At 39.4% G+C, this 24,354-nt stretch overlaps 1 protein-coding gene across 2 annotated transcripts in view; it reads left to right on the top strand.

Annotated features, from left to right (window-relative positions):
- Positions 1 to 24,354, top strand: part of LOC150100293 (intermembrane lipid transfer protein Vps13-like) — a 654,685-nt gene that overhangs the window by 93,595 nt on the left and 536,736 nt on the right. For both annotated transcript variants that reach the window (XM_090402852.1, XM_090402853.1), the window contains exons 8-9: positions 19 to 141; positions 17,266 to 17,424. In XM_090402852.1, coding sequence (XP_090258978.1) covers positions 19 to 141; positions 17,266 to 17,424 — 282 coding nt within the window. The remainder of the gene's footprint in view (positions 1 to 18; positions 142 to 17,265; positions 17,425 to 24,354) is intronic.

Genomic DNA, 24,354 nt, shown 5'->3' on the forward strand with positions numbered 1-24,354 from the left:
TTGATATATTAATTATAGGCTTTTGGAGAAGCAGTTAAGCAAGCTGCTGCAGTAGGAAGGGAGCAACCATTAGCTCCTTATCGAATTGATAATAACTTGGGTATTCCTATATCTCTCATTTTAGAGAATGGAACATTTCAAGTAGGTACCTTTTCATTATACTGAACTTCTTATATAAATTAGCCTTCTTTGGAATAAATATTATCCATTACAATAATTCTAATCGCATCCAGGAATGCGTTAGCAGAGCTAATCTCAGATGGTATGGTCACTTAAATAGAATGGGAGAGGAAATATTAGCAAAACAAGTGTTCTCTGCCAGGTTGGCAGGAAAACGACCCAGAGGAAGACCAAGATATAGGTGGATTGATACAGTACAAAGTGCCTTAGACGATAGAAATATAAGATCTGATAATGTTGGAGTCTTGACAAGTAACAGACTGATTTGGAGGAAAATTGTAGATAGGAAGTTAGTAATGATGTAATTTTTTCATGTAGTACTGTCATATCCTGTACACCCCTTGAGGGTACATGGCAGGAATTTGATGATGATGATGATGATGATGATAATTCTAATCACACAGTTAGTGCTCTAACTAGCATAAGCTAAGTAAGAAATTCTGTAGCAAAGAGAATGTAGCAAAGTGTGTGTGTGTGGGGGGGGTTAGTTTATGTATAAATGTATTTTGGTGATTGCATCAGCAGATTTGTCCACAGTCCTCCTCAGTCAGAAGTAAGGTTGCTTCTGACTAGGGAGAGTGACCGTGCATTCTTAACCTGTGAGATGACTGACTATGTAGAATTTTCAGTTAAGAAAGGATATATGTGAAATTGCAGAGCAGGTGATTATGACAAGCTAAGGAGAAAGTTTAGAGCAGCAATGGCATATGAAACTGCAAGTGAATGATATTAACATTGGAAATGGTTAGACTGTTGCATACCTCAGATCACAACAAAAAAATATTAAATGTGAAGTAAATGGATGAGAAACATCATTAAGCAGGAACTTCAGGATAAAATAAATAAAAAATGTTAAAATAAAAATAAATTATAGAGGAAACATAAAGAGAAGCATATTAGCAAGCTCATGAGCAACAAGGCAGCAGGACTGATGACTCTCATGGAAAGGAAGTCAAAATCGGGTTATGAGTAGATATTAGCCAGGCAGGCAAGAGGTTTTGATAGTGGTTGGAAAGGAGGGGAGAAACAGAACCACAAGGATTAGCTGAAGTACTGAGTGATCACTATCTGTGAACATGTTCATCCATGTTCAGATGTTGCAGAGGTAGCTGAACTGGAAACACTTAGGTATTGCAAATTTTCTTTGTGAATACTGCCACAAGATTGGATGGGATATATATACATATGTCAACTTATGTTACAAGAAGATGCAAGAAAATAGAGAGGCTTCCAAGAGAGTGGAAAGAGGCCAAAATATTTCCATTACATAGACGAGGAGGAGACTCCAAGAGAGAGTAAGCATATTACTCAGGTACTGACTGGTCTATACCAGTTGCTATCACTGGAGTGGTGATTAAGGTATTGGAAAAGTTGGATAAGGGCAGAACTCAGGAATGGGTAGATAACACCAATTCCTGAAGGGGAAGGGGACATAGTGGTGTAAAGGGTAGGTCTCACCTCAGTAATTTACTGATATTTTATGATTGTAACAGAGGATAGAGGAATAACATTTGGATAGAGGAATGGCTATGCTATAATACTGTTGGACTTTGCATTTGACAGTAACGTGCATAGGACTTTTGCCAGTGGAGTAGATGATATGGTTAAGATAATTGCTGATGGACAAACGTTGAAGTGTGGTATTTGGCAGAATGCAGACGACTAATGTTGTGCTGCAGAGCCCTGTACTTGGACTAGGGCTCTGGATCCTGTACTTTGAACAAGAATATTCAGTTGCTGATAATGCTGGGAAGGATAATAGTTCATGCCTGTAATGTGCATATATTACAGTATAATTTCTAAGATAATTGTTGCAAACCTGAATATGGCAAAGTATGAAGTTATGTATTTCAGGATGAAAAATTTTTGGAAGAAAAATTATAATTTTTTTCATCCTGTACACTGGTAGAACTAGAATTGATGACACCATCGATTTCAATTTGATGATAGAGAAGGAGATAGTTCAGGGGAGACTATTGAAGAAGTGGTTGGAATAACTCAAATGGTCACTAAGATATTGAGAACTACAATGAAACTGCTTGGGGAGTTGTGAAAGATGATCAAGAGGTGAGTGAGCATTCTACAGACTTGTAACCAAGAACTGTGTCTACCTATCAACCAAATTTTGTTGGTTGCAAAATTCCTCAATAGGCAGAAAAGAGGGATATTATAAAAAATAATCGTAATTTACAATTACAAATCCTTTACGGTTGCTTTTGCATGTTACAATTCTTATTAGTTTTGATTTCATAACTACATATGAATGCACTTGCCATGTACTTGGTTAGAGATTGATGTATATATGTTTAGAAATTGAAAATGTTTTATGTTAAATTGTACTCACAAATGTATAGTTTTGTTAATGACAGTGTGGCAACCATTGTTAACTTCTTTTTGCTGTATAGTGTTGCACATGCTCAGCAGAGAGAGAGAGATTCATGGGAGACTGAAGAATATATGCCTTGCTTTGAGAGGTGAATGAGTAGAAACTAGCTTTGTGAACTTCTCATATATAATATAATAATAATAGTATGTTTAGAAACTAATGTTATCTGAACTTTGTGTTCAAAGATTAAATGTACTTTTGTGTTCCAAAGTTCTAAAATCATCATACACCTCGTTGTATTATTTTTTGGATGAAAACACTCTTTATGTATGCATGGAGGGAGAACTCTTAACAAAGCATGATGTTTGATGATGGAAATAGAATACAACTACATCTTCTGGCCAATTCAATGTAAATTACTTCATAAACTGGGAAGGGGATCTTTGTTCCCACCAAGCATCCTTAATAATATAAGGCATTTATGTGTACTGCAAAAGGACAGTTGAGGAAATACATCATGAAAATTATGGAAACTACTATTGTGTTAGAGTAAAACTTTAGTTTAATATAAACCAAAAGAAACACTCGACTTTTCGATCATCTAAAGATAATCTAATCTAATCTAAAGATAATCTTTTCGATAATCTAAAGTTACTGACCAACCGTTACACCGATTGGCCTGACCTCTGATGAAAAAAAAAAACTTACATCAAAGCTAGAGTCCTATTATTATCTATTAGATTACAAAATTAAATTAATCTGGAGAGCAATATGTTTACAAAAAAGGAAAAAATTAATAAATAATAAAAATGAAAAAAATAGAGAATTACTTTTATAAATATACATATAAATTACAACTAACTGGTATGGATAGTTGCCAATAAAAGCTGAAAAATAGCTTAGAGTCCTAAAGCAAGGATTTTCTGGAAACTAAGTGGGCTGAATGTGTGCCATCCAAATTCTTGGGATTTTGATGCCACCATTATTGTTAAGATTGGGGGTGGTTAATCAAAATTTCAGAGGCTTCTTTAAATTTCTGTTCATACCAGATTTTTATAAAGAACACACACAACACTTCATAAACAAAATTAAAAACATAACACTTGGCAAAGATGATTTATTAGTCAATTTTGACGTATCTGCCCTTTTCACAAAGGTCCTAATCAATGACACAATTCTTCTCTTAGAGAACAAATTTCCACCCAACATTATGGCTCTGTTTGTCCACGTACTATATTCTGGTTATTTTGTGTCTGGCTGGCCGAGTGGTTAGCATATCCGCTCTCCAGCCAAAAGGATGTGGGTTTGAATCCCGCCATGGGCATGGATGTTGTGATTGTCTTTGGAAATACTAATGGTGGTGGTCAGCAGTACATGCCGTTGGTGTAGTTGTGGTCATTTGGTGGATTGAGTGATGGAGACAGAGTGGTAGAGCAGGTGCCTTCCCTCAATGAGTCTTTGGACTCCATGGAGGTGTCTAATAATAATAATAAATAAATAAATTTTACCTACAAAAAGAAGGTATGGCCATGGGCTCACCTCTATCCTCCCCAATTGCTAACTTTTATGTGGGAGCATTTGAGCAACATGTTCTTGATTCCTTTACTCTAAAACCTACAGTTTGGCTTAGATACATTGATGATGTTTTCATTATCTGGCCACACGGTCACCAAACTTTAAACACATTTCTTAGCCACATGAACAAACAACACGAGTGCATACAATTTACTATTGAAATTGAAAATCAGAACTCGCTCCCTTTCCTGGATGCACTATTCATATCCAGGAAAGGGATGTGAATAGTGCTTCCCTCAGGCTGGCTATCATTCACTGTTTACTGCACATGCCAGCCAGTATATACATGCTAACTCATATCACCACCCTTCGCAAAAATTTGGAGTAGTTAACACCCTCAAAAACAGCTATAACAATTTGCTCTAATGAACAAGCTCTTAAACCAGAATTAAAAATTATTAGCAATACATTTATAAATAATGACTATAGCAAAAATACTCTTAATAAAGTTCTTCATAAAACTTCATCAAAAAATAATATAGACTACAAAAAAAACATCTCCTCTAAATCAACTCCTCTAAGGATCTTCCCCCCCCCCCCCATTGGCACATCCTGGAATTTGTTGCATCTATTGCACTTGTAACTTACCTTATATTAGGGGCACCGGACGTACAATCCCTATCCATAAAAAAAAAAAAAGAGCACAAATGACACTCATTAAAGTTAACAATTTTGGTGAAGCAGGCCTCTCAGATCATACTCTTAACACTCTACACCAAATTGACTGGAAAAGTACTTGTCGTAAATCATACAAAAACCTGGTATGAATGGAAATTTAAAGAAGCCTGTGAAATTTTGATCAACCACCTCCAATCTTAACAATAATGGTAGCATAAAAATCCCAAGAATTTGGATGTCACACATTCAGCCCACTTCGTTTCCAACAAATCCTGACTTGGACTATAAGCAATTTTTCAGCTTTTGTTGGCCACTATCCATACCAGTTGGTTGTAATTTATATGTATACTTATATAAGTAATTTTTTATTTTTTATTTTATTTTTATTATTTATTAATTTTTTTCCTTGTTTGTAAACATGTTGCTCTCCAGCTTAATTTAATTTTGTAACCTAATAGATAATAATTGGACTCTAGCTTTGATGTAGTAATTTTTTTTTTCATCAGCAGTCAGGCCAGTCGTAAGGGTTGGTCAGGAACTTTAGCATGCCATGTAGATTGTATGCAGCTTCTTTCTTTGTATATAGGAGGGTGGTCTGAAAAGTTCTTAGCCTCGACCATAAATGACAACACTATCAGCAAGTTTTTTTTTTTTTTAAATGTGGTACATATGTCATAAGCATCCATGTGAAATTGCAAGTCATTCTATCAAGTAATTTGTTTTATTTATACAGCTGTCTGAAGCAAAAGTTTTGTCTATATCCCTTGAAATGGATAAAATTGAGTATCGTGTGGTTATAAAATTCTTTGTAAAAGAAGGTTTGATGCCAAAAGAAATTCATTTGCAGTTCATAAAAGTTTATGGGCACTCTTCTCCTTCATTTTCAACAATGAAGAAATGGGCTGCCGAGTTTAAACTTTGCCCCCCCCCCCCCCCCACCCCCCCCCCCCCCCACCCCCCCCCCCCCCCACCCCCCCCCCCCCCCACCCCCCCCCCCCCCCACCCCCCCCCCCCCCCACCCCCCCCCCCCCCCACCCCCCCCCCCCCCCACCCCCCCCCCCCCCCACCCCCCCCCCCCCCCACCCCCCCCCCCCCCCACCCCCCCCCCCCCCCACCCCCCCCCCCCCCCACCCCCCCCCCCCCCCACCCCCCCCCCCCCCCACCCCCCCCCCCCCCCACCCCCCCCCCCCCCCACCCCCCCCCCCCCCCACCCCCCCCCCCCCCCACCCCCCCCCCCCCCCACCCCCCCCCCCCCCCACCCCCCCCCCCCCCCACCCCCCCCCCCCCCCACCCCCCCCCCCCCCCACCCCCCCCCCCCCCCACCCCCCCCCCCCCCCACCCCCCCCCCCCCCCACCCCCCCCCCCCCCCACCCCCCCCCCCCCCCACCCCCCCCCCCCCCCACCCCCCCCCCCCCCCACCCCCATGAAAGGAAACTAGCTATGCAAGCAAAAGAGAATCCCAAACAGTTCTTTCAATATGCTGCAAGCAAGAAAAAAAACTGTACACAGCAAAATGATTTTAAGGAATGACAATGGTAAGGAGGTCACTGAATCAGTCGATATAGTGGAGTTACTGAGCGTGCACTTTGCAAAAGCATATCATCCAGGTGGTGACATTGAAAAAATGAAGGAACCATTAGTTTATACGGGAATAGTGATGAATGAAGTTGAGGTGACTAGTCTATTACAGAACCTTAATGTGAACACATCTGTGGGATTGGATGGAATACCGGCATGGGTCTTGTGTGAAACGGCTAATGAATTATCAGTGCCCTTGACCATGTTGTTTAATCTGAGTCTCAGGTCTGGTTTAGTCCTGAAGGTGTGGAAAGAGGGGAAAATAGTTTCACTGCATAAAGGAGGATCCAAGACTACAGTTGCAAATTACCGACCGATCAGCATATCAGGAGTCGTTGTCAAGGTCTTGGAGAAAGTAGTCAAGGGAAAAATACAGGAATGGATTGATGAAAATGAGATACTGTACAGGGGACAGCATGGCTTTGTGAAGGGGTAGATCATGCTTCAGTAACTTGCTCAAGTTTTATAACAAGGTGACGGCTGAACTGGATAAGGAAAATGGGTTTACAGTGATACTGCTGGACCTAGCAAAGCCGTTTGACAGGATACCACATGGAATACTAATCGTTAAACTACAACATATGGGAATGGATATGGGTTGGTGAGATGGATAGGTGGTTGGTTGATAGAGAGAGATCAAAGAGTAGTTTATTCAGGAGTAGAGTCCAAAAGACGGCCTGTGACTAGTGGTGTGCCACAGGGTTCTGTTCTTGGACCACTGCTGTTTAATCTGTTCATTAACGATATAGGGAAGGATCTGAGTGGAACAATTCATTTGTTCGCTGATGATGCAAAGTTGGGTAGGGCAATAGTGAATGCAGAAGATGTCAAAGTCTTGCAGGATGACTTAGATAGATTGGAGTTCTGGGCTAAGGAGAATGGATGTCAATTTAATGTGACAAAATGTAAGGTTATGCATTTTGAAGTGAAAAGATTAGCAGCATTATACCACATTTGTGGAACTGTACTCGAAGAGATTGATGAGGCCAGGGAACTCGGGAGTGTTGGTGGATAGGGAGATGAAGTTTAGGGGGGTACATTGCAAAAGTAGCTGAATCAGCTCATCAACTCACTTGGTTGTTGAAAAATACCTTGACGAGCAGAGACAAGCAAGTTATTGTACCTCTGTACCGAGCCTTGATAAGACCTCATCTCGACTACTGTGCCCAGATTTGGTCACCTCGGTTCCTTCTTGATGGGGAGGAGGTGGAGAGGATCCAGAGACGAGTGACTAAGATGATAACAGGTCTATGGAATGAACCATATGAGAACAGGTTGAATATTTGTGGGTTGCAGAAACTAGTTGATAGGCGGAGGAGGGGAGATATGATTGAGACATTCAAATTGCTAAAGGGATTCTATAAGATTAATTCAGAGGATATTTTTGAGATCAGGACTGGTGGTGGGAGAACTAGGGGACACCTATGGAAGCTGGGCAAGAGTGTGGTTAGCAGGGGTCTTAGAGCTGGGTTCTTTACTTTTAGAGTGGTAAATGAGTGGAATAAGCTGCCAGAGTCTGTTGTGGGTGCTATGACAGTGAACGAGTTCAAGGCAAGGTATGATAGATACTGTGAGAATGTAATTGCATAGTTGTGTGGACATGATGTTTAGGGCATGAATGGTTGGTATCTTGGTATGTTAAGTTTTATTTTGATTTTTGCAATCACTGGGTTGTGGTCCGATCCTATGTTTGCTCCAGAATATGTTTTTGTTTGTGTTATTGCATTTCGGAATCTTTTGCTTATTATTATATAGTCAATTTGGTTTCTATAGATGTTCCCAGCGCTTTTCCATGTTTATAGTCTTTCCATGTATGTTGGTAATTATTAGGCCATTGGTTTCACAGAATTGAATTAATCTTTCACCTCTTTCATTTCTGATTCCAAGCCCTTGGTTTCCCATGCAAAATGAGATTTTTTCTGAGCCCACCTTGCATTTAGGTCGCCCATCATTATAATAATATCATCTGACTTAGCACTAGAGATTGCAGTTTGGATGTCTTCATAAAATTGTTCCAACTCTTCATCTGGGTGATCTTGAATTGGTGCATATGCTTGGATAATATACAGGTTGAATGGTTATGCAGTTATTTTGGCTGTTATGATTCTGTCATTTATGGGCCAATAACCATGTAGAGATTTTGCAATTCTATTACTTTGGACAAGCACTACTCCGTTGAGGTGTAAGTCACTGCCAGAGTAGATTATAGTGTGATTTTTTCTTCTTATTATGCCTCTGTCCACCTCACTTCACTGATACCAGTGATATTTATGGGCCAATAACCATGTAGAGAGTTTGCAATTCTATTACTTTGGACAAGCACTACTCCGTTAAGGTGTAAGTCACTGCCAGAGTAGATTATAGTGTGATTTTTTCTTCTTATTATGCCTCTGTCCACCTCACTTCACTGATACCAGTGATATTTATGGGCCAATAACCATGTAGAGAGTTTGCAATTCTATTACTTTGGACAAGCACTACTCCGTTAAGGTGTAAGTCACTGCCAGAGTAGATTATAGTGTGATTTTTTCTTCTTATTATGCCTCTGTCCACCTCACTTCACTGATACCTGCAATATCAGCCTTCATCACTTCTAATTTCTAGAGTAGGTTATCTAATTTGCCTGCCTTGTAGAGTGTTCTGACATTCCATGTTACTATTTTCAAGAGATTGCTCTTGGTTTTTAGACAAGGGACGTCTGAGAATATCCTTCTGGAGGGTTTGGGATATTATTTTCATATACTACCTTAGTAGTTCTTGTCTGACAATTCCTGGTTTCAAGCTCTTCTTCCCTGTAGCTATAAGAGCCGATGGTTGCAGGGGTCTCAACCACATCTCTAACTTCATATTGTGACATGGTGTGTTTCATGTTGACAATGGATAAATACATGGCGAGGCTCCAATCTCTTCCACGGCAACTGGCCACAAGTCCCTTAGATGTCAGGAGTGTGTCCTCGATGTGCCGCACATCTTGTTCTCATGCCACTGATCAGTCAGTGTTGATTCTTCTGCCATCTTGGTAATTCCAGACTTCGTGCACATAAAGGTTGACATTCTCTATTTACAGCATTCTATATTGCTGATACCCTCACTTAGTTTAGTCTGCCAGTCGAGGCGGCTTACCGGGGTGTGGCCGCTGGTGTGCACTACCAACTTCTTGGAGCCTTAAGTGAGAGTTGAGTGTATGTGAGGACCAGAGCCCAACATCCTTACCCTGAGATCAGTAGCTAACATCGATACTAAGGTGCTACCTTTCCATACACTCCATACACCCAATGTTTGGCAACTAGATAGTTAAAATTATCCACTCACTCAAAGGTAATTATCAACCAAGTTGGATTTGTCCTAATGGGTCCTTAAAATGCACATATATTTAGCCTTTTCTTTGTTTATCACAAGACCTTTAGTATTATTTGCCTTAAATAAATTAGCTATAGGTTGTATATTAAAAGTCTACAAGAATAACAATGTCATTAGTATAAGCCATTAGGATATTCTTTCCATTAATTTTCATCTTCATTTGTTCATTTAGATCTGTAATAACTTTTTCCAATGTTAGGTTGAGCAGGGTTAGTGAGAGAACATGACCTTGATGAATTCCATTCTTTTTTTTTAATTTGATGAAAAATCCTGAAGGAAATTGTTATTATTATTTGGGCCTCCAAGGAATCAAAAGACTCATTGCAGGATGTCCTTTCTAGGAAACACAAAGTCTATTATACCACTCCTTAAACTCATTGACCGTTCTCGCTCTCACCACTCCATCAGGCAATACATTCCATGGTTCAACCACCCGCCATGCAAAGAAACCACTCCCCACCCTCTTTCTCACAGTTTTCTTTCGTTATTTCCAGGGTTGGCCCCTTGTCATTACTCCTTCCCACTGTTCAACCCAAGCGAAAGAACTCCCCAGGTGTCAGCCCTGTAACCACCTCTCAACAGTTTAAAAGTCTCGCTCATATCATCCCTCCTTGTATTCACCAAACTCTGCAGTCCACATTTCCTCAGACAATCCTCATGACTAACATTGTACAGTCCTGAAACTGTCTTTATTATCTGCCTCTGTACCCTTTCCACAATTAATTTATCCCCTTCAAATGCTGGGGACCAAATCTGAGAACAATAATCTAAGTGTGGTCTGATCAGGGTCTTATACAACAGAATGATAACTCTTTTATCTCTGCAGATCAGCATCCTTATCATTATTGCAGCAATCCTCTGTGTTACCTTCACCACCTTTGCAATATGCCCTTGAATTTCAGGTTTCTATCAATCATCAACCCCAGATCTCTTGTCTTCCCTACTTCCTCCAATAGAGTATGCAGCATCCCATCGATGTGTCCCAAACCTCAAGACCCTACATTTTGCTGCATTAAACCGACATCCTCCATTCATTTCCCCATCTGTCTAGGTTATTCAAATCCTCTTGCAGGACTACCACATCTGCACTATTACTAATAACCCTTCCCAGCTTCACATCATCTGCAAACAACTGAAAATCTCCCTGCCATCCACTGATAATGTCATTGATATAAAGGTTAAACAATATAGGTCCCAGTACTGAGCCCTGTGGGACCTCCACTTGTACCCCTCTGCTTCGTTGAAACTGCCCCACCATACACAACTCTCTGATACCTATTGCACAGCCAATCCAGAATCCAGTTGACCAAACTGAATCCAAACCCATGTGCTGCAACTTAAATATCAGCTTATCGTGTGGCACCTTGTCAAATGTTCGTTAAATCCAAGAAAATGGCAGTATATGCCTTTTCCCTCATCTACTGCTCTTGTAGTTTTATTATAAAAGGCTAGCATATTACTAAAACAAGAGTGCCACCTCACAAATCCATGTTGACTCTCATAGATAATATTACCCTCATCTGCCCAATGTTGTATATGGTCCCTATCTAATTTCTCCAAGATCTTAACAACTACTGATGACACACAAACTAGCCTATAATTAGACACTTCCAGTCTGCTACTGCCCTTATGCAATGGCACTATCTTACCTTCCTTCCATTCTCTGAGCACCTTTCCTGTACACAGCTTTACTGATGTCCAGAGTGCTCAGTATTTGGAACACGTTCTCCTTCTGCGCCTCTAAACCTCGAACCTGCTCTATCCCTCTAGTATTAAAATTTACTCCTCCAGGATGAAATACACCAATAAAGTGTTCATTGAACAATTCCACTATGGCCTCTGCATCAGTTACTCTATTCCCATTTTTAACCCACAATGTTATTCTTCTACAATAATTTCTCCTTCTTCTGGCCACATAGCTAAAAAATTCCCCAGGATTTTCTTTGTATCTTAGGGCTAGTCTCTTCTCATATTCCAGTTTCACCTTCCTTACTATACTAGTCACTCTCCTGGCCTGTGTCTTATATTCTTCATGCATCCGCTTTTCACCTGTCTCGTTATATCTCTTCCATAGCCTCTTTTTCACATGTGGCTACTGTTTAATGTTGTTTGTCATCTACTTTACACCAAATTGTGTCCTCTTCTTCACTTGTGGAATGCAGCTTACTATTGCTGCTAACAAATATTCCTTCACAATTTTCCAGGCACTAATTATATCCCGGCCTTCCAATTCCTCCCTCCATAAAACTTCCCGAAGTTAATGTCTAAGACTATTGTAATCACCTGCCTTATAATTCCACATATATTCCCGTCTCTTTGATACTCCTGCATGTCTATTCATCTTCCAAGTCAAAATCCACATGGTCATTCTCTCTCCAACTGGTGGGAGAGATGTCATGTCAGTTATTATCAGCTCTTCTGATGATATGACCAAATCCAAAACTCTTGAACCTCTTGTTCCCTCTATTACATGTTGCCTAAGATATTTATCCCTCAGGAATTCTAGAAATTCCATTCCCTTATTGCTACATGCATCTTTCTCTCCCCAATTTATACTGCTGTAGTTAAAATCTCCCATAACAATCATTCTTCTTGCACTTGCCAAGCTTAACTGTCTAAACATCTCCTGATCCCTACCCTCTGTGGTCCTTGGTTTGTAGCAACACCCCACTAAATATCCCATCTTGCCTATCTCTACTTCATACCACATCCCTTCAAAATCATTAGTGTCACTGCCTTCCAAAGCCTCCACTCTTAGAGGCCATAAGTCATCTCTTATCATAAGAAGTACTCCACCACCACGCTTTCCCTTTCTATCCTGCTGAAAAATGCTCTACCCTGCTATTTCCATTCCTGTTATTACATCCTCTTCTGGCAACCACATCTCAGTGATCCCAATAATCTTTGGCCAGGCTGATGCTATCACAGCCACCAATTCCTCTCTTTTATTCCGGATACTCCTGGCATTAGTATAAAGCATAAAAATGCCACTATTTCTATACCCAGCATTATCCCCTCTAGACGCCACTGGGCTCTGTGCTACCTGATGTTGTTCCCCTTCTCCCAAGTAACCTTTCCCTCAAGAGGTCACCCCTGCTACCATCCACCTTTCCCATTCTAGTTTCCCTGCATGGACTCGTTCAGGACAGCAATCTCTCCAGATACCTACATCCTTCCTCATTCAAATGCAAGCTATCTCTCGCATACAATTCCTCTCTCTGTCCTCAAACACTGTCCAAGCATCCACATATTCCAATCCTCTCTTCTGACACATTCTAGCTATTATGCCATTCAATATGACTGCCGTTCTGCTCAGCTAGTCACAATCATACCTAGGCAACATGCACACTATCTTTCCTCTCTGTCTTCTTTTATACTACCTTAAGCAAGAATCTCATATCTCTCGCTACTCAATTTACATTACCTCTCGAGTCATTTGTTCCTACCATCACAATCATGTCATCCACCCTTTCACCCCCCTCTTAATTGCCATAGCCACACTTTCTATTGTTCCTCCATGAAACACTCCTCACACATCCTATCTTGCACACCACAGATCATTGAGTCAGCGTACATCACACCTCTTACCCTCTCTCTCCTACTGTTCCCAACACTCTCTCTCTCATTCCCTCTCTTCCACTTATCCTATTCTCTCCTCTTCCATCATTCCCATAACTCTCTCTCTCATTCCCTCTCTTCTACTGTTCCCATTCTCTCCTCTTTTATCATTCCCTCTCTTCCACTTATCCTATTCTCTCCTCTTCTATCATTCACATAACTCTCTTATTCCCTGTTTTCTACTGTTCCCATTCTCTCCTCGTCTATCATTCCCATACCTCTCTCCTTCTCTCTCTTCTACTGTTCCCATTCTCTCCTCTTCTATTGTTCCCATTCTCTGCTCTTCTATCATTCCCAAACCTCTCTCTTTCATTCCCTCTCTGCTACTGCTTCTATTCTCTCCTCTTCTATCATTCCCAAAACTTTCTCTCAGTCCTACTCTGATTTGCCTTGCATACATCTCTTCCATTCTCCTAATCTCATCTTTCATACTTCTCATCTCGTTCACAAGATATTCCACCTCCTCTTTTAGCTTATTTATCCCTTTCTGCAAGTTAGTCACTCTTACTCGCCATTCTTTTACCCAATCAAAACCATCTCCATAAACTTCACAGTCATTCATGCCTTTCGCACTCCTGACTCTTATTTTCTCATTCATACTTTGCTCGTCATTCTCTCCTATCACACTACTCATCTCCTGACATTCATTTCCCATCCCTGAAGCAACTAGGTTGGTTATTGATATATCCAATTCATTAATTTCTTCCTACTGTCTGCATTTTACACATATATGCACCTCCCCCTTTCTCTCACCCACTACATATCCAACTCCCGGGAAGCATACATGCCACAATCACTGCATGCCACTAAGTCCTGTATTATGTTACATATAATAGAGGTCTTAAATGGTGGAGGACTTGGTGACATGCCATTTATGATTGCAGTTGTGTCCACCATCATTCCTTACTGCCAAGTATGTAACTACTAAATTAATCGCCAAAAAAAAATATATATGAACACTGTATCACAGATATATATGTATAAATAAATAAACATATATAAAAAGATAAGCCAAAATTTTAAACGTTTTTATGTCACTTTTTTTGTCTCTTCATTGTTTTGAAACATCCAACAATGTGTTTATTGGACGTTTTCTCTTCCACTACAATACTGCCAACTGTGACCTGGGCTTCTCAGTAACCCAACGAAACTTGGTAAACGACGAAATGCTAAAAGCAGAACCACTAAATAACACTTGTGTTACTGAGAAAAAAATGCAACATAATTCACAAAAGAATTCACACTATACACCACTTCTTGTAAAGGGTATTGTGGTAGTCTAAAAAGTCTCATTGCATCCTATAGGTTTTGGTGTATATACTGTCATATACATGTTTATAGTCAAGAAATAGTATATGTAATTCTTGAACAAATTCATAATGTTTTTTTAACAATTGTGTAGTATGAAAATATGATTAGTTGTCAACTTTTTCTCACAGAAGCAGTACTGACACTCTGATGATGGTTGAAATATGTACATTAATTTTTTTTTTTTCAGATTAGTGTAGACATTATTTTATAGCAAGTATTCAAGGGAAAGATACTTATATAGTTATTGGTAATCATGGGGGAGGGTCTCCCTTTTAAAAAGATAAGGCACAGTATGGCTCTGTTTTAATCAACTAGAATTTCCTCTCTTTGCCATATTAACTCAATGAGTTCATAAATCTTAGTTATTAAGGCTGTTCTTCCAATTTTTAGTTAAACTGTAAATTTACTTTCATTAGCTTCATTCTTTTTTTTTAGTGCTTTAATAATATCTTCAGCTTCATTCAGAGATGGTTCCTCAGATGCATGGTCTTCAACATTTTGTTCTAAACATTGTACTTTGGGTGTAAGGCTTTCATCTGGTGGTGGTGATTTGTTTAGCAGTCTTTTAAAATACTTTATGAATTCCTCAACAATTTCTTTTTCTTTTGTTATTAAATCTCCTTAATTATTAGTCAGTATTTGAGTTCTTTTTAACATTTTTTTCTGCATATGACAAACCTCTGAGTTATTTATATTATTTTCAATTTATTCAGTTACTTTTTATCTCTGCAAGCTTTTTATGCTGTGTTTTATTAGTTAAATTTCTGCAGGTCTATAATTGTGAGTATTTTTGAGTAAATGGGTCCTGTAGCAGTTTTAATCTAATTTTATTAAGTTTCTTAATAACCTCTTAACATGCAATATTGAAATTTATTTTTATTTTTCTTTCTTTTTTGTTTGGGAATTGAAAGATTTCTTCTTCACACTGAGTAATAACATTTTTAATTTGAATCAATTTGTTTACTGTGTTTGTCTTGGGTATAGGAGAGATTGAATATTGTATTTCTTGCTTTATCTTTTCTGCATGTCTTCATATGTTTATGCTCTTATGCTTCTTGATATTATATTGATTAGTGTTTTTGTTGACATTTCTCATTCAGTTACTATTGCGAACATTCTGACTTGTAAACATAATGCCTGGTTTCATAACTATGTTTTTTTTTTATATTAGACGGGCAGTCTGCTAATACTAACAATCTCCAACCTGGTGGACAAGGGTATCTCTCTTAGTGTGGTCTCTACCTTTCGACCAGCCCAGCATTGAAGGTCTCACTATTATCTATGTTTCCTCTGGCATAGCTCTTGAAGTCATTGAGATATACAAGTTTCCCACCATGATGAGGTGCAGACACCATTATTATTATTATTGTTCCGGGAAACTCCAAGGAGTCGACAGGCTCATCGAGGGAGGCCCTAACATCATGTCAAGAACAACTATTCAACATTCACACAGTATCTATCATACCTTGCCTTGAACTCATTCACGGTCGTAGCACCCACAACAGACTCTGGAAGCTTATTCCACTCATTCACCACTCTCCAAGTAAAAAACCTAGCTCTAACACCCTTGTCAACCATGCTCTTGCCCAGCTTCCATGCATGGCCCCTAGTCCTCCCACCACCAGTCATATTTTCAAAAATATCTTCTAGATCAATCTTATAAAAACCCTTCAGTAATTTGAATGTCTCAATCATGTCACCCCTCCTTCGCCTATCGTCCAATTTCTGCAACCCACAAATCTTCAACCTATTCTCATAAGGTTCATTCCACAGACCTGCTATCATCTTGGTCACTCGTCTCTGGACCCTCTCCACTTCCTCCCCATCACGAAGAAACCCTGGTGCCCATAACTGGGCACAGAAGTCCAGGTGGGGTCTTATCAAGGCTCGATACAGAGGAACAACAACTTGTTTGTCTCTGCATGTTAAAGTATTTTTCAGAAGCCAAGTGATTTGGTGAGCTGTTTTAGTCACTTTTGCAATGTGACTGATAGTAATAATAATTCCATCTAATGGTCCTTTTATGTATCAGACCCAATGGTCTGTTAAGGTAAAGTAATTTGGCTTCTTATAAACCTAATTTTAGTAGCAGTTGAACAGAATTCTGTTTCTGTAGTCTTATTAGGCATGCATACACATATTCTCTATCCAATTATCTGCTTTGCTGAGAGGAAAAGTCAGAATTTTAATTTCTGGAAGGAAAATAAACTGCCATTTTATAGGAGCTCTGCTAATTCACTTTCATTTAAAAAAATATAAATAAATATTCCTCATGCCCTAAATGGCATTTGAAACCAGGTCTTTCCACCCAGAGTTTATTAATACTAAGCATTATCAGAGCATGTAAGAGGTTCTCACAATATATGATGCAAAAAATGTGAGGAAAAAACTTAGTGTCGTTATAATTTTTCTTACTACTGCTTTATTAATTTTTCTGCTCTGATAGGCTTAACAAATAATTGAACAGAAGAAAACAATATTATTAGATAAAAATTTAATATCTCAATTTTGTTTCTTATATACTATATGTCTCCGTGTACACATTTGTATATTATATAATTTAATTCAATTTTAGTGGGCAGTTATACTTAAATTGAAATTATTACTAATAATGAGCTCATTTGTTGTTGATGGAGATACATCGATGGCTAAGAACAGAGAGATGCTAAATTTATTATTTATTATGCTTTAATATTTAGATTGCTGAAGATGAAGGTGCTGGATATACTAGTGTGTTACTGGAGCCAGGTTCTCCACCACTTCATTTAACACACACTTTACCAAAGTTCTTTTCAAGAGTGACAGTATCAGTTTTGAAAAAGCAAGATGTTGCAGAGGATATCTTTTTCACAGTTAAGGTTAGCCTTATTTATTACCTTTATTACCGTAATTAACATCAGTGTTTTAATCTAGAAGTTCAAATAGTTTTTTTTTCTCTTTTTAATTTATACTTTGTTAGAATTTTTGCTGCAAATATCTTAGTGAACTGCAATACTTGTTGTACTGGCTTTGCTATTGCTCTTAATCAAACTTTCATTATATTACATTACATTTCCACTACATGACTGAGCAGTGGTTGATCCTTGATTAACAACTTCTTATCACTAACATTGAGCTAGAATTCTCATCCTAACTATTTCAAATGTTCATATGTTAAGACAAAAGTTTAGCCAGCCATCTCACATGAACATAGGAAATGGTTGCTGCTAAAGTTTCGCGGCTATTATATTGTAGTAGTTAGATATAGTGGGGAGGTATAAACCTCCCCACTCGTCCACGCGGTTAGCCTAGTGGCTGTGCACTTCGCAACCATATGCCTGGGGAAGGAGTGTCCTTGGTTCGATTCCCGCCTACGACGTGAGGAGCTTAAGGATCTTCCTCAGCCATAGCCAAGTTAGCTGGTCTTGGACGTAGACAGTAGGGTTTCCCCCAGTTTATCTGGGGTTTATCATCCCGCAAACTGGCCTTGAGAACTCAACACTACAGGCCATAGGATACACCGGGGCATAAGGCTGACCACCTTATCCTGTGAACGGTTTGAGGTCCGACGATTAACTAACTCTCGACACCGCAAGGTAAAAGAGGGTAAAAGGAAGATGATGAGATGATGACCTCCCCACTCTCCCAAACACTAGCTGAAATAATTGTCATAGAAATTAGGCTTTTCTATTTATGTATTGCAATATTATCATTGCTTCTCTAGGAAGTCCAAGGATTAATCAAGGGAGGTGTTCCTTTTAGTCATTCATACCGTACTTGTCATCTCCTTACTCACACACACACACACACCCCTTATCAACCTTACCCAGGTCTATTTCAAGAATGATAGTATGATTTCTGAGAATACAGGATGTAGCAGAGTGCATGCATAAGTGCATGTGCACACGTCCATTCGTCCCATGTGTGTGTGTTTACAGTTTAGCTTTATTTGTATACCACCAGACACGCTTCTGCCATGGCAATCATACTTGCTAGCATAATAGCTTTTTTCAACAAGCTATGAAAATTTTCCACCTCTCCTGTCATCATCATCATCATTGAAGCTCATAGAACTGAATACTCTGATTTTGCACCTGCCTACACAGATGGTTCAAAATTGGAGGACCCAGTGAGATCTTTTGCTGTCTGTATTGATGGTAGTATATCTGCACAAATACAACTAGAGTGTAACAACTTTACTGCTGAGCTGTAAGTGATAGAACTTGCAATAAAATACATCTGATTCAGACTCCCAAAGTTCTCTTCAGGCAATAAGATGTCTAAAGCTACAGAAGCATCCTGTGTTCTTTCAAATCCAACACCTCCTCTTTCAGTTATGAAGCTACACTTGGACATTTGCTTCTGTTGGATTTCATGCTATGTTGGGATTAAGAGAAATGAGGCTGCAGATACTGCATCTAGTTCAGCTCATTTCTTAAGCGTCCACCATCTGCCTATACCATACTGGCAGATTATCAGACAAAAACTTCTTTCCCGGTGTCAGTTATCTTGGGATAGTGTCACTAATAACTGGCTCTGCTAAATTAAGCCTGAAATTAAATTATGGCAGATCTAGCCTGCAGATGATTTGAACAGCAGAAACCTGCATAGGTCATAGTCATCTTACTCATTCTTTCCTATTGAGGGATCATGACAAGTCTATCTGTGAGTTTTGTAATGTTAGACTTTCCATTACTCATATTTCAAACAACTGCCCAATAAATGAATACAGTCATTAGGTGCATGATTCAGACTCCCAAAGTTCTCTTCAGGCAATAAGATGTCTAAAGCTACAGAAGCATCCTGTGTTCTTTTCTTTCAAATCCAACACCTCTTCTTTCAGTTATGATGCTACACTTGAACATTTGCTTCACTGGCCTGGTTGGCCGAGTGGTTAGCTTATCTGCTCTCCAGCCAAAGGGTTGAGGATTCAAATCCTGCTGTGGACATGGATGTTTGTGATTGTCTGTGAAAATAATAGTGGTGGTGGGCAAGGTAGATGGCGTTGGTGTAGATCATGAATGTAGTTGTAGTTGGTGGATTGTGGTGGAGACAGAGAGGTGTGGAGTAGGTGCCCCTCCCTCGATGAGTCTTTGGACTCCCTGGAGGTACTATGCAATAATAATAATAATAATTATTATTATTATTTTAGCCACTTTCATACTTTGTCTGAGCCCTATACACTCAGGCAGATTTTATCAAACTCATTTGCCCGTCACCATGAATTAAAATTTTTACAGGGTATTAATCTTTATCATCTCATATAAATTATATACTTATTAGCTTAAGTTATTATAAATATGCTTTTAAAAACTTGTTTTTTTATGTTTGTTTTATACCCATCTTTTACATTGATTTTTCTACACTGATTTTATGCTATTTTTCTTATTTATTACAAAGTATACTTTCAAGAAATGTCTTACTTAGGATTATTGTTATGTCAGTTTTTATATATAGATTTTAAACCTATATATGCTGATTATTTATTTTACGTGCTCTGGTGTAGCATGACCATAGATGTTTTTATTTCATTAAACTCAAAACAAACAAAGAAACAAACCCAAATCCACATGAATACCACTGAGAATTATTTGAATTGGCAGTCTTATATAATACCATACTACCTACATAATACCTAACCAGGGAAAGCAGAACTGTGACAACGAAACTCGTGAATAGCACAAACCACAGGCAAAAAAGGTGGCATGCATGCATGCTATGGAATGCAAAATCACATTATGAAATGAAACATTACAAACTGAATCCCGAAGAATTCTTTCAGTACTTATTGAGCAGAAAGAAAAATGATTATTGAAAACTATCTTTCAATTCTACCAGTATAAAGGTAACAGAACCTGAAGAAACAGTTGAATTGCTGAATGATTATTTTTGCAAAGGTTTTTTCATCAGGATGAAGATAAAGTAATAGCTGATTAGATAGGCATGGGTATGATCATTGAAGTAGATGAATTGGAGATGCTTGGAACACCAAAAAATCTCACTGCGAATCGTTTCTCAGGATTAGATGTGTTGCGCAAATGTGCAAGGGAATTAGTCTTACCCTAGACCAGGCTTTTTAATGTAAGTCTCAACTCAGGTGGAGTTCCTAGAGCATGGGAGGAAGATTATGATAGTTCCACTGCATAAAGCTGGTCCAAAACATAGATTGAAAATTATTACTATCTCAGGAGTAATGGTTAGTTTTGGAAATATAGGTGCAAGCCAGAATTCAAGATTGATGAATAATAGTTTATTTCTTTTTAGAGGTTACCATGGCTTTGTTAAAGGAAGGTCTTGAGCTATATAAAAGACAGAAAGCCATTCATTTTTTTATCCCTAAGGAATTGTAAGCTGGTTTGTGTTAATAATGCCAGTATATAAACTGCATGAAACAGATTGGTAGTAAATAATATATTTATTTGTTCCATGTGGTTTACATCTGGCATTGTATTAGATCATACCCTGCTACTGCAGAAATCTTCAAAATGAAATCCAATCTCATGGTGAGTCTATACTTGTATAATAAATTTAGTTTAATCCTTTATCCAAGTGTGAGCAAACAAAGTTTGTGCCTGAAAGTATCTTCAGGACTGAGCTAAGGTGGTACAACACCAGGACAACTCGTTGCAAAGGTGGAGAAAGCTACCAACATTCCTGTCTCAGTATCTCCTATAATGCAAAACACATCTCCTTGCGGATATGTCTAATGTTATGCATTAAGGGAAGGGCCACTACCCAGACTAGTTTCGACCTTTATTGAGGTCGAATGGGAGTTCATGTCTCTCATCATCGGCCTTTGGAGAATAAAGCATGCTGAGGGTCAGCAAACAGTAAGAGAGGAGAATAATGAAAGATAGAGTAGGATAGTAGGAGGTAAAAGAGGCCTCAGTCAACCTGTTTAGCCTTATATGGCTAATTGGTCTGTGACACATATTCTCAATTTATCTGTTAAAAAAAAAAAAAGAAAATTTAACCATAAAAATTTTGACTAATAGTTCACTTATAAATTTATCCTTAATAATTTCGTCAGTTATCTATGAAGGAGATCCATTGACCTGTTTTGAAAACAATAATTTCAGTTAGAACTTTTTTAAATTACATAAAAATCAAAGGACTTAAGGTCTGGTCAGTTGAACTGAAAGGGAACAAAATAAGGAACTTGCAGACCTGGTACCACTAGGACTTAGAATGGGGTAGAAGACTGGCCTGGGAGATGCCGCTCACAAGGAGAAGCACCGCCTCACAGTAAGCCTTCGCAGCCCGGGTTCTCAGATCTACCCCCCTTATTTGGAGTAAAGGAAACCGTGCCAGCGAAAGCTTTGTGGCAAGGAAGAACAGAGTGGTTGTTACTTTTCCTAGGGAGAGTTAGGTGGAGTTTTGGAGATACTAAAGAAATATACAGGGCTTGATGCGTCCCTGTATAAGAAAGCATATTTTCGATGGTTTGCAGTATTTGTTCACAAATTTAAAGTTGCCTAGTAGATGTCTCTCTTGCGCAAGAAATTTAGGAAGGTAAAAAAAGAAACCTTTCCTTATTCCTGCATACATTAAATTTGCATCCCGTACCTGGGATTTTTTCCGTACCTTCCAGATGTGATACTTTAAGACGTTAATTAAAAAAATGGCGAATTTTTGGGTCTTGTTGACTGGTGGCGGGAATTGCAGGTGTATGACCTCTTCTAGTGATAGCATCGGGATTCCCAGTGCTGTGCTCAGTCTTTGCCAGACGCGTTGGGCTGGTGGGCGAAAATAAAAGAAATGCTCCACCGTTTCCACGCCCCTTCAGACATCACAAAAGGGATCGCACGGACTGGGTACGTACCTAGATTTAACCTGTTTCACCGGGAGCTGCCCATAAGCTATTCGCCAGGCCAGATCCCGATGAAAAGGCTGTCCCCAGCTATTCTTGATGTTTTTAAAGAGAATTTCATTGTTTGTCCCGAGGTTTGGTGTATCACGCCTGGAGAGTTGGAAGAAATCCCAGTATACTGCTTTCGGTTTGTGTGTGAGGATTTCTGTTCCTTTGTCTCTAAGTACTGTGAGTGATTTTACTAGTGTGCAGTACCACTTGGGCACAACCCTTGCACGGGGTCCAGCATAGTCCGTGGTTCCAAAGAGGGGGAGGAAAAGTCCAATAAAATATCTAATTAGGAGGCCTCAATTATGGTTTGAGTTTAAGGCCTTCTGTACGGTTTTGAATGTATTTGCATAAAGCAAGCTTTTGAGATTAGGCAGAGCGTACCCCCCCCCTTCTTCATGTTTTAGTTGCAGGTATTGTTTTTTAACCTCATGTTTTTTTTTTCATTCCAGAAGAAATCTATGAGTTTTTTGGATAATTGGTTTTCTTGTAGCAGTGTGATGCCTGTGATATTGATTGTGTGCATCAGCATTGGGGTAATGATTGTTTTTATCACTGTGGCTCTGCCATAAAAGGAGAAAAAGGTCGGTTTGAATAAACTTATCTTTTCCGCACTTATTTCCTGTAATTTTTTAACTGGTAAAGCTAGCGACTCAGAAAAGGGAACTCCTAGTATTGTTAGCGGCTGCGTATGCAGCGCTAAACCGTAGGGAAGTCCGGTGTTATGGAAATTTCCAAAATTTTTGATTTTGGTTTTTTGTGCATTAACTCGGAGACCACTGACTATGCTGAAGTTTTGCAGTATGTCAAGATAGATGCAGATAGACTCAGAGTCTCTGAGTGTGGCCACTACATCATCTGCATATGCTACTATTTTGCACTGTTTGGAAACTTGGGGCAGTGGAATACCATTAATTGCAGGGGTGTTCTCTATTCTTTTGATGAGGGGTTCTAATGCTAGGGAAAAGAGAAGGGGGCTTAGTGGGCAGCCTTGCCTAACCCCTCTCTTTATACGGATTGGTTCTGTCAGAAACCCATTAATAGACAGTTGTGTCGAGGCCCCCTGCGTACATATGTTTAATCGTACGCCGAAGTCTCGGGCCTATGCCTACTTTTTTTAGGGTGTCCTGTAAGTACGTGTGGCTGACGCTGTCGAACACTTTTTCCAGATCGGTGGAGAGAAGTGCCAGGGGGTATTTTTTTTCCTTGGCCAGTCTGATTAGGTCTCTTAGCAGGAAGAGATTAAATTCCATAGATCTACCTGGGATTCCATAGACCTGTGAACTTGTTATTATGTTTTCTATTCCGCCCTTAATGCGTGTACAGATAATTTTTGCGAAAAGTTTATAGTCTAGGTTAATTAAGGAGATGGGACGCCAGTTATTTGACAAGGTCCGATCTCAGTCTTTTTTGGGGATAAAGATTGTATAGCTCTTAGCAAGTTCCTCGGGGATGTTTCCCAAAGTGAGGAATTCGTTAAAGATCTTTACTAGTGCTGGCAGTACAAGGTCCCAGATAGATCTATAGAATTCTATCCCCAGTCTGTCTGGCCCTGGGGTCTTTTTTGTCTTCATCGTTTTGCACGTGGCTTTTATTTCAGCTGCAGTTATCGGCCTGTCATGCAGGGCGCTAAGATGCTCGGGAAAACGTTTGATGTCCCACTCACTGAAGTCATCCGTGCCCTGCTGGTCAGCGAAGATGCCAAGATACTGCTGGTGAAAGTGACGGAGTATTTCATGGGTTGAATTTAGAATCTGGCCTTTCTCCTCGATCTGGTAAATCATTCTTTCATCGTTTGCTGCCACCCATTGTTGATTGTAGAATGCAGTGGAGGGTGTTTCCAAATTTCTGAGATAGAGTCTCGTGCGAAAGTCGAGGTCATCGACTCTCGATCCCAGATAGATCTATAGAATTCTATCCCCAGTCCGTCTGGCCCTGGGGTCTTTTTTGT

The sequence above is a fragment of the Typopeltis vanoorti genome, chromosome 13, assembly GCF_054136105.1.
Source record: "Typopeltis vanoorti isolate ZY-2024b chromosome 13, IOZ_Tvanoo_1.0, whole genome shotgun sequence".
NCBI lineage: Eukaryota > Metazoa > Arthropoda > Arachnida > Uropygi > Thelyphonidae > Typopeltis > Typopeltis vanoorti.